The following is a 12562-nucleotide window of genomic DNA, read 5'->3' on the forward strand; positions in this document are numbered from 1 at the left end:
TTACCCCAGTCCTGAAGATATTTTCAGGTGCAAACTTTGTTTGCTCACAATTGGATAAAGGATTAAACTAAATTTATTATATGCTATACATTAACTTTTCATGGATCATAATGATTGGGTCCAGCTTTTGTTCCTAGTCACAATTTTTTTTTCTTTCCTTTTTTTTCTGAAGAAATGCATTATCTTTGGTAACATTGAAGCAATCAGCAATAAACTTCCTAATTTCATTTGCTTTTCATTTCACTTAACTAGTCAACTGATATATCACCCAAAGCGTGCAATTTTGTTATTGCCCATTTCTGTAATTAATTGATTAACTCATGCTAATCTGGTGTTCAGTTTCAGTGCTAGTGATCTTTATATATATATACTATGGAGCACCCTAGTATATATATATAAAATTACTAGTAGCAATTATATATTATATATATAATTAATAAAAATAGAAAGAAAAAAAAATCCTTAACTACTGATGATATTGAATGTACTGTAAGTTTATAGAAGCCATATAAAAAAAAATTTAAAAAACCTGGGTTCCCTTGAATGAATAAACAAACTAATGGGGAAAAAAGTATCAGTTAGATATAAAAAATAATTAACCACTTCCAAAAATGTGTTTCACTTTTCTTTGAATGAAAAGTGGCCTTTAGATTGGCACTTAATTGTCAAAGCTGGATTTCTGAGAGCAGTCTTCCATATCACTTTAAGAAGTGGTGAACTGAATAACACTAAAGTCATTCTACAATTCTTATCACACTGTAGTAGCAGATATTTTCCCCTCCCTCATACATTACACAAATTTTATAATGAACTGCTTAACAAAGACTTCTTGGTTGCCATTGTCCTGCTATGTATAGCTGCCATACAGACAACATATAGTTTAAGGAAATATACGTGTTTCACTTAAGTCTAAATAACTCTGTATATCTCACACACTTATAAATCAAAATACAATAAATTAACTCAGTATTATTAGCAAAAATTTCAGTCATATTTTATTAAGAGATGGTGTAACAAGAAAGTATTTATATAAATGAGTGTATAAAAAAGAGTGAAAGGATTAGTTCAGAAGAGGTTTTCGAAGAGTGTGGTGAATCCATTTAAAGGAACGTCAAATAACTATCTCATCTCATCTTCTCATCTTCCTTATACCCTCTTTTACCTTGCGGTGTTAGGGAAAATAGAGATAATGGAATTCCCCTTCAAATAATTTTTATGGTGCTCAACACAAATGGGAAGACATGGATTCAATTATTAGAAGAAACTCCATGAATTTATTTTTATGCAGTTTCATCAGTTTACTTTTGCAATATAATATATTGCTTGTTGCAGTAAATTTTGTGAACTCTGTGTATATGTATTTAGTAGTAATTTCAATTTTTTACATGTTGTTTTAATATAAAATAAATTTATTAAGGTAAATTTTAACAAAATTAACATGTTATGTTATTTTTTTTTAATTATCTTTATTAGGATGCCAGAATGAAACAGTTGAATGATCTGTTTTCCGTTCCTGAAATATGTTTGCTGTCAAATGTGACAGAGTATTTCGAAAGACATAATATAGCTTATCATCCAGAAATCCTTTTTCATGATATTCAAGTGAGGAAGTTTCTTATTTCTGTCTGTCTCTCAGATATTTCAAGTAATTTCAAATAGTTTAAAAAAGTATGTTAACTTTATAATTTAAAGAATATATATTAAATATAAATGTTTTCAATATTTATTATGCTGTATGTTTCACTAGTAATTAATGACTTATTACATGTGGATCATTTCCTGTATGCTTACGCAACAGTGTGCTTAGAATCTTTAGATTCGAGATTTGATGCATTTTCATGATTCAGGTAACTTTTTTTTTTTTTTGATAATCCTGTCTTTGTAAGGTTAAACTTTATACTTTGTTAGCACTATAGGCTCGTAGTTGATCTGACTTGAGCCTGCTGTGGTAATTGTTATGGGACTAAAGTTAGATAAGCCAGAATCCCTTCCAAACTATCATGTTTGGAAGGGATTCACTGTTTAAAAAGAAGGGTGATAAAAATTCATATGCCACCTTAAAAACATTCAGACATTTGTACAATTGGATTGAAATCTATAGCCAGTTGGATATAAGTTAGAATCCACTCAACCAACCAACCAGGAGAAACATAGACTACTTGTACATCAGAATCTTTAAATTTAGTTTGCTGTACAAGTAGTACAAAATTCATCCTGACTTGCAAAGTATATACTGAACCATTCCATTTAAGTTGCATACCACCTGAGATTAGTTCTGCTCACACTTTTCTGAATGCTAACAGTGTCAAGTTATTTTCTAATATCCTCATTTGTAACATGACACTACCATTGATGTCCTTAAATCTTTATCAAAACATCAAGTGTTTTATTCTTACCCAGATCTCGTATCCATGTGTTAAAATTGGTTTGAACACTGTGTACGGCTAGTTTAACTCTTCCTTTTTCTTTGTGTCAGTTACCTTCTCTAAGGCCTTTGAAGAATTGCTCCACTTCTTCCTTAGTAGAATCTTCTCTGGAACTGTAGGCACAAAGACGTCTCATTGTCCAGTTACCCCATTCTGTATTTGCCTGTGTCACTCTACTTAATATTGTGTACCATTCAAGATTATCCTCATGTTTAGTGTTGAATACTATAACTACCCCTTCTTTTTCCTGATCATTACTGTCCAAATATAACATCCTGTTTGTTGCTTGGATAAATCTCACTGTTTTTGTGTTGTTTCAGTATCAACTGTTATGTTGATCTGATACTCATCCAATTCTTCTGCTAGTTCCATTTCTGTTACATTGGGGGCTTTGACTCCATAGAGAAAAATTTTGTTCCCTAATTATGCATACAGTCAATCATAAGAATATGAGCTTATTCCAGGCCTTATGCCATATTTAATAAGTTGGCTTAGAGATATTAGGAGCAGCCACTTAATATGCTAATATAAGAAAGAAATTGTTTGGATTTTTCTGTTCTGTTCCTAAGAAGAAAAACAATCTTTATCATCAGTTACTACTGTATTGCTTTCACTTTGAAACATAAAATATTTCAAAAAATTGTAAAAAACCAGCAACTGCACTTCCTGGAATTGTATCTACAATCCCTGGCAAAAAGTATCCAATCAACGATTGTAATACTAACATCATATGTATATTAGGATTTATTTTTCCTCAATATATACATTTTGTTCAAATTGAACAGTTATGAATATAAATATGGTTAAAAAAGAAATAAAATTTATTAAAAAATTATTTTATTGTTACTTTTAACCAGAAATTAGGTGAATGGAAAATCAAACACTGAATCAAAACGTATGTGATCATTCTTTGATCAGGAAATATTATCCAATCACTAAACTCAGTATTTTGTTATTCTTCCTTTAGTCTGAATGACGGCTTTCATCTTTCGTTGCATGGACTCAAGCTTTTGACAGTCAGTTAGCAAAATTTTGCTCCAGCTTTCCATGATTGCTTGACATAATTTGATGACATTATGGGCGTTTTGGTGTCAATTTTTTGCTTTCAAACATTACAAACATTTTCGATCTAATTAAGGTCAGAGCTGTTCGACGGCCAAGTCATAGGTTTGATTGAAGTATTTTCATTGTTTTGCAGATAGTTCTTAATTCGTCTGCTGCAGTGACAAGATACATTATCATCTTGAAAAATGAAGTCATTGGAATCCTGGAACCATTTTCCGATACAAGGAACCAAAAAAATGCTCTGAAATTTCTTCATAGACTTTGGAATTGACTGTACATAGCATGATACACAGTTTTCCATCATCTTGTGATATCATTCAACCCCAAACTGTAAATAAAGTTGAAAATTTAACATGGTATTAATGCAATCATCAAGGAACGTTCACCAACTCTTCTCCATACAAAGGTATCATTATTATCACCATTTTAACCACACTACCGACCAGGACGTATATATACATCCACATTACCATGGATGCGAAGTGCATATTAAAATTGTAATACCATTGATATTACATTGAAATTTACGATGGATACGAATTTGATCTTTAATGGCCAGTAAGGTGGTTAAAGGCAAATTAGAGATTCGTCACTAAAAATTACTTTTTTTCCAGTCATCAGATAGCCAATTTACTTGATTTTTACACCATTGGAAATGCGCTTTTTTATGTTGCTTTGTCAAAAAAAGGTTTCGTTTTTCCTTGCAAAAGTGAAATCATTGACCATTCAGCCAATTTCATACTTTGTGGTCACTTACATTCACTCTTTAGTTTAACCATGCAACACCAAGTTGTCTGGATTTGAATAATGCATGGTTTTCGCAACTTCAGCCAGTTTTCTGTCCTGTCTGTATGAGGTTGCACAGACATCCACTTCGAGCATGTTTTTTACACTATTAGTCGAATGATACTGTTCCAAATGTCGTATACAGTACTTTGAGCACATTTTAGTAATCTAGCTACTTGTCCTTGAGACATTCCATCTTTCAGATGTTCAATCATTGTTTTTTTAATTGCTAGAAAGTGTTCTTTCATAGAAGCCATCCCTTAGCACTAATAGGAAGAATTCAGATTTCTCAACAACGATTCTGCTCCTTATAAACGTTTTTTCTATGCTTTACGCATGCACAAACAATTGTTTTTTATTTGCAAATTGGGGAATAATAAGCATTTGTTTCCTCAGCGATTGCTTATTTTTTTCCAACTCTGTCAACTTGATCAGATACTTTTTTCTAACATTGATAATTTATTTTCTTTGAATCATACATAAATTTTTCTTTTCTTTTTATACTTTAAAGTGAGCTATTTCATTTATTGCATGCTAAAACGTTAGTATATTAAAATTTCCAAAAAATATATGGGGTATATTGCATTTGTTGCAGTGATTGGATACTTTTTTTTGTCAGGGGCTGTAGACTTATAAATGAGTTCCAACATGGGATCAATTAATAAAAAAAAAAATATATATATTAAAATATTAGTATATTAATATAATATAAAAGCAAAATACTGATTTACACTAAAACAGTTGACATTATTTTATTAGAATATTTTAATTAAATGTTTCTCACTTTTGAGACATTATCAAAAGAATGATATTAAAGTTTCCGTTTTAATATAATTTCCTGGCCTTTATAATGAATTTGCACAGTACAGTCATGTCAAGAGGATGCATACTAACTTTTGTGTCCAATATTTTAGTGATAAGCATCCATTTATTCCACTTTTCAAAAGATGATCCTAGGAGGATTTGTTCATGCAAACAAGGTAACAGCTTATCCTTCATTCTCTAACATCCTTTTTTTTTATTATTCCATACATATTTATACACATATTCATAATAATTATCAGCTACTCAAGTTTATCAAATTAGATAGGTTAATTAAAATATATATACCAATTATCTCTAGCCATATTTACTACCTAAGTCTTTCTTAAAGTTAAATAAATTCACTACTTAACTTGAAATGAACTTGAAAAAAAAAAAACGAACTTATTCTCATTTTTCTTTTTCACTATTTTTTTTTTTTTTTACTCTCTGTCAGAGCTTGCTTCAGCCAAGTGCTATTCTTATATATTTTTCTTGAACTAACTTATAAATTTCAATTAATTTTGTCCATCCCATGTTAAATAAACTCATTAAATTACAAAAAAAAAAAAAAAAAAACGGACCATCATAACTAACAGTCTGTCTACACGTTAATCAGTCCTCTATTAAAACCCTGGTTATTAAAGTTGGGAGCCATAATCTGATATTGGTATGACTAAAAATTTATATAATATCTTAACTTTTTTTCTACAAGTGATGGTCCTTTTAAGTCTGCAATCTTCTGAGCTGTGCTAGTTGTCTTACCAATATGAACTTGAATTCCTTATCAAGTAAAATGCCCAACTCCTTCTCTTCACAACTTTCTAAAGTCTGTCCAGTCAACTTACATCCATCTAATATTATCATCTTCTTACTGAGTCACATATGTATATACAGTAATATGCCATTTATCAGATTTATCAGACCCTTCAATTATCAGAACTTGTTGTTCTGATAATTGAATGGGTTCGATAGTTAATGGTCTCTTTCTAGGTACATTTTGACTGTTAATAACACTCCAGTAGGAAGGGTGGTGGTGTTATACTAGCTGATGAAATTCATCTCCCACCTAAAGACAACTGCAAATATTCATGCCTACAGTAGGATTCTGCCCTGTAGCTTGTTGGTTGGAGAGCAGGTACACTAAAACTCTTGGCCAACCATGTTTACTGAATAAACTTATATGAACAATCGCACTATCACCCTGTTCAGCAAGTTCAGTATAAAGCCAAAAATGTTCGTGCAGTGCCCAGTTATCTGTGTCACTTTAATTATCCAGTGGCTGCAACCACTATAAAATAGATGCATCCCATCTCTGTGTGTGATCATATATATATATTCAGTGTACATCTGATAAAACAGCCAAATGGTTAAAGATAATTTTCATCCCACTTTTAAACCACACATCAAGCATCAAACTAGCAATTATCATCCATTCTCTTAAGAATAAACTCTGTCTACTAAGACATCCAGGAATGTATAAAATGCCTTGTATCTGCTATTGCTGCCCATGCTACTGATGTGCTATAGGTTTCACAAACTCTCATGTGTTGAATTAAAATAAATTTAATGAAAATAAATTATTAAATAAATAAAAACTTGCTCTACAATTGACAAGATCTGTTAATATCTACTTTATAAAACATGAGAAATATACATGCTACCATCATTTATAGCAAGTCAGAGTTCGCAGATCATGATTTACATAGCCCTTTGTGTAGAACTAATTGATAAAATGGTATGTTGGAAGTTTTTTCACTTGGTTATACTATAAATTAAAGATACCAAGAAATTATATACTTGGTCATCATCGTCAAATTCCTGACATATACCCTCAAGAAGTGTACAAGATATGATAGTACTGCATGAAAAATTTACATCATTACTAACTTCCTATCTACAATTTTCCTCCAAATCAGTCTGTTACCTGTCAAGGCTCCAGCATTGTCAGATCTTATATTTCTATCTTCTAAGGCACTTTTTACTGTATCAATCCACCTATATCTTGGTCTTCCTGCTGGGTCTTTTTCCTGCCAAGTGGACAGAGAACACTTGTTTTGCTAATCTTTCCTCTCCCATTAAGTGACCATACCACCTAAGATTAGCTCTGCTAATGCCTTCCCGGATGCTGACAATGTCCAATTCTTTCCTGATCCTCGCTTTTAATATGATATTGCCATTGATGCCATTTGTTCATGCCCCTAATCTTTCTCAGGACTCTCATATCTGCTGCCTCTAGTCTTTGGTCAAGTGTTTTACTTCTCGCCCAGCACTCAGATCCATAGGCTGAAATTAGTTTGAACACTGTATTGTACAGCTAATTTAATTTTTTGACTAATTTCTTATTCCATTTTAATTTATTCAATTGACCAGCTTTGTTGGGTTTTTTTGTCTATTTCCTTATATATACACACTTGGTTTAGTCCTTTATCCAAGTGTAAGCAAACAAATTTTGCACCTGAAGTATTTTCAGGACTGCAGAATCTCATATAAGGAAGCTAAGATGCCACATCGCTTGCCTTAATATCCCATAATGCAAAGCACATCTCTTTGTGGACATGTATAATGCATTATGGGAAGAATCACTACCCAGACCAGTTTCGACCTTTATTGAGATCTCTTCAGTGGGAGCCAGACCCATAGATACTAAGGTTGAAGTAATGCAGAAATCATATTTTCATATACAACTTGCCTAAAGGTGTCACACTTTATTATTAAGTTACTCTAGATTAGAGAAAGTTGTTTTTTCACTTGGTTTTAATTCAACCATAGTATCACTTCTGGGTCTGGCTCCCACTGAAGAGACCTCAGTAAAGGTTGAAACCTAATGCTATCCATAATGCATAGCATTATACATGTCAGCAAGGAGATGTAGTTTGCTTTATGGGATACTAAGGCAAGTGATGTGAGGTCTTAACTTCCTTATACGAGTTGTTCCAGTCCTGAAAATGCTTCCGGCGCAAACTGTTTGCTTATACTTGGATAAAGGATTAAACCAAGTATATAATTTCTTGGTATCTTTCATTTATAAAATGGCCCTATTAATTTATTAAAAATTTGAATGATAGTGACTTTAAGACCAACTTCAACCTATTAGTGGTAAACAAATTTCAATCCAGTTCTATAGGATGCTATGATTAGGAAATCAGTTCTTTAGCATTTACAGTTTTAATTGTTTCTACAGTTACTTGATTATTAATAACTTTTGTACTAAGATTTATGTATTTTGAAAACACAAATGAATTTGAAATCCATTGAAATTTCATCATCTTAATAAATTACCACATTTGTAAGTTAATATAGTTAAATAATTAAAACGAATATCACCAATACGTAACCTTTCTACATGTGATTAAACTATATTATTATTATTATTATTGTTCCGGGCAACTCCAAGGAGCCGACAGACTCATCAAGGGAGGCCCTAACATCATGTCAAGAACAACTATTCGACATTCACACAGTACCTGTCATACCTTGCCTTGAACTCATTCACGGTCATAGCACACACAACAGACTCTGGAAGCTTATTCCACTCATTCACTACTCTCCAAGTAAAAAACCTAGCTCTAACACCCTTGTCAACCACGCTGTTGCCCAGCTTCCATTCATGGCCCCCTAGTCCTCCCACCACCAGTCATATTTTCAAAAATATCTTCTGGATCAATCTTATAGAAACCCTTCAGTAATTTGAATGTCTCAATCATATCACTCCCTCCTTTGCCTATCGACCAATTTCTGCAACCCACAAATCTTCAACCTATTCTCATAAGGTTCATTCCACAGACCTGCTATCATCTTGGTCACTCGTCTCTGGATCCTTTCTACTTCCTCCCCATCACGAAGAAACCCTGGGGCCCATAACTGGACACAGTAGTCCAGATGGGGTCTTATCAAGGCTCGATACAGAGGAACAACAACTTGTTTGTCTCTGCATGTTAAAGTATTTTTCAGAAGCCAAGTGATTTGGTGAACTGTTTTAGTCACTTTTCACACAATATCAAATTATCATTTGCAAGAGGGTGGATCTTTGGAAACAAAGTGGCATATTGTTTTTAAAAAATTTATATACTGTTTACAAAAGATTGCTAATTGTTTATTCATCAGTATGTTTTCACTTCATTACATTTTTAATCACAGTTTGCAGTGCACTGTGAAGCATTGATTACACTGTCCAACACAATTTTTGCTGACTTTTATATGAGACTTGTTTTTTTTACTAATTTGGGTGCGTTGATTTCAAATATCAAACCCATTTTTTTCTATGACGTCAGGTTTTTCCTCTATGGCATTTTCTTTTTGCTAATTTGTAAGTTTTTGATATTTTTAAGGAGGCAGTACTATTTAGAGGATCAAAAAAATCGATTTTTTAATATTTTCTGAAAGTATATACTTTTAAAAATCTGTTCCTTACTTTTTATCAAGAAATTCGAAAAATTCCCAAAGATATAGCCTATTATTCAAAGCGGTGCGCAGATCAGAATCGGAGCGCTCACCGCTCTCACTTTTTAGTAAACGAATAAATGCGTAAGAACCCACAATGGCACGTACTTGCGTTTTGAATGCGAGAGAGGCCGATAATTAGATACATAACTACTTAACAATATTCATTAAAAATTACAAGAATATTTATAAAAAAATAACAATTTTACTTACACATGAGTTTCAGGTAATAAATTTTTGTTTGTAGCAATTTCTGCTGTGTGTTCTGTTTTGGCAATCCCTTTGAATACTCCAACAGTAGTCGGCCATCATGTGAGAATTCCATCTTCCTTGGTACCAATCTTCCATAGTTTTTAAGTCTTGATGAAATCTTTCACCTTGTTCATCACTTACAGCACCTAAATTCTCGGGAACTCTCTCAAGATGACTGTATAGGAAATAAAGCTTTATGCTCATGTTGCAACCTAGGCACTGGAAATTTTCAAGCATTGTTTCCACTAGATCTTTGTAATTGCACACTTTTTTATTTCCAAGAAAATTATTTCGCAACCATTGTAAATTAAGTCCAGGCCTCTTTCTCAATTTCGTTCATAGAGTTCATGAAATTTGGGTCTCTCATTAAAGTTCTAATTTGCGGTCCATCAAATACACTGGCTTTAATTTTTTCATAACTAAGTTGTGGAAATTTTTCACATATGTATTGGAAACAGTCACCTTGTAAATCTAAAGCTTTAACATACTGCTTCATAAGACCTAGTTTGATGTGTAGAGGTGGAAAAAGGATTTTTTCTCTGTCGATTAAAGGTTGATTTATAACATTCTGTTCTCCAACATTTAAGGATATTCCAAGAGGTCAATGTTTCTGACTTCAGTGTTGGTTTCTAGCTCGACTATCCCATAAGCATAGAAAACACGGAAGCTTTGTATATCCTGTTTGAAAGCCAAGTAAAGAGTTCACCATTTTAAGATCCACACAGATGATCCAGCTATGGTCTGTATATTTTAATAACTTCAGAACCTTTTTATTGTCCTCATATGGTTCCTTTAAGTGGACTGAATAGCCAATAGGAATTGAGCCATATGCATTCCCATTGTGTAGTAAGACACACTTGAGACTTCTGCTTGAACTGTCAATAAATAAATGCCACTCATTTGGATGATAATTTGAATTTGATAATAACTTAATTTGAATTTGATAATAACTGAAATGAGTGTTGTACAACACTCATTTCAGTTAGTAAACCTGACACATTGTTACAGTAAACAAACCCATACTCGTGTTTAAAATACAAGATTACTTTCCCTGCTACGATAAAAAGTTATCTTCGTATCTTGCTCCAGTAAGTTTTTTTCATTTAATCTTGAAGCTAACAATTCTGATGATTCCTTTGATAGGCCCAAATCTCTTACTAAGTCATTCAATTCCTCTTGAGTAAAACGTTGCAGTCCAGAACTAGAAATTAAATTTTCATTGTCTAAATCAACATCCGGGTCTTGCTCCTCAAGAACATCTGGCATATCCCAATCATGCTCATTCTCAAGTAAAGGAAGTCCTTTATAAATTGGCACAGCTATTTCATTGGAATGAGCAACTGGCCGAATTGCTGAGTCGAGATTTGGATACACAATTTTTTCTTATTCTTCTTATTATAACCAGAAATCTGAACTAAACAAAAATAGCAATCATCTACGTGATTTTTCGGTTCACGCCAAATCATTGGAATGCCAAAAGCTAATTTTTGGCATTTTCCCTTGCTCCACTGTCATAAATTTTCTACACATGACTTACACACTTTATTTGGAGCCCATGACTTGTCCTGATCTGCAATTTTTACATCAAAGTATGCAAAGTACACTTTCTTAACGAAATCAGTGATATTTATCCTTTGACTGGGAACAGTAAAGCTGTCACAAATGTAGCAGAAGTAGACATGATGTATTTTCTTCACTAACATGCAATTAACAAGACAAAAAAAACAGAGACTTTATTGAAATGTTATAAGCACTCATCATACTTTAACGATCGATTAACAATTGACTGATTTCGATCATTCTTTGTTCGCTATGACGCATATAGCATTCATTTGTTTTAGGCAGTTGTCATCGCCTACTTTTCATCACCTAAATGTATTAGGTCAGTTATGCCTTTCTTGCATTCAAAGCACCAGTATGTGCCATTGCAGGTTCTTACGCATTTATTCGTTTACTAACAAGAGAGAGTGATGAGCGCTCCGATTCTGATCTGCGCACTACTTTGAATAATAGGCTATATCTTCGGGAATTTTTCGAATTTCTTGATTAAAAAGTTAGGAACAGATTTTTAAAAGTATATACTTTCAGAAAATAATATTAAAAAATCGATTTTTTTGATCCTCTAAATAGTACTGCCTCCTTAAAACTATCAAAAACTTACAAATTAGCAAAAAGAAAATGCCATAGAGGAAAAACCTGATATGATAGAGAAAAATGGGTTTGATATTTGAAATCAGCGCACTGAAATTGGTAAAAAACAAGTGTCAGATCATAATCAGCAGATAAAAAAATTTTTTTTGTCGGCCAGTGTTATTGATTGAATGAGAACTCAGATAAAAGTAAGCTTACAGCCAATGGATAAGATCCAGAAAAGTAAAATGTTGAGCCTTGACACAAAGCTTTGAGTACCAAATACATGCATATTCACAATTGCTTTCTGTGTGAGACGTGGATAATGGTCAAGGGCTCAATAAGGTGAATATTGGTGTGAATAAGGTGAAAAAAAAAAAAAAGTTATCAAATGAAAAACTCTGCAGAAAAATAAATTGAAAAGAGAATCTAATATAGAAAATAATTAATTCCTCTAACCTTTGATATTCAGTAGAACGGATACTGTAATCAAAAAGGAATTGACCCCAAAGAGTAGTGACTAAATGATGTGAAGGAGTAGTATATAGAGAGAGAGCATTTGCAAGTGTTGAGCCACCTGGCAGTGGACAAAAGGAATGCCAGAAAGTAGTGGGAACTGCATTTGACATCAATTATTAATGATGAAGATGACATACATA

The 12562-nt window shown here is 32.7% G+C and overlaps 1 protein-coding gene across 1 annotated transcript in view; it reads left to right on the top strand.

Moving 5' to 3' along the window:
* Nucleotides 1-12562, top strand: part of Nt5c (5' nucleotidase C) — a 112187-nt gene that overhangs the window by 32710 nt on the left and 66915 nt on the right. The window contains exon 6 of the mRNA XM_090414152.1: nucleotides 1474-1602. Within this exon, the coding sequence (XP_090270278.1) occupies nucleotides 1474-1602 (129 nt within the window). The remainder of the gene's footprint in view (nucleotides 1-1473; nucleotides 1603-12562) is intronic.

Source organism: Typopeltis vanoorti, chromosome 24 (genome assembly GCF_054136105.1).
Source record: "Typopeltis vanoorti isolate ZY-2024b chromosome 24, IOZ_Tvanoo_1.0, whole genome shotgun sequence".
In the NCBI taxonomy this organism is placed as follows: domain Eukaryota; kingdom Metazoa; phylum Arthropoda; class Arachnida; order Uropygi; family Thelyphonidae; genus Typopeltis; species Typopeltis vanoorti.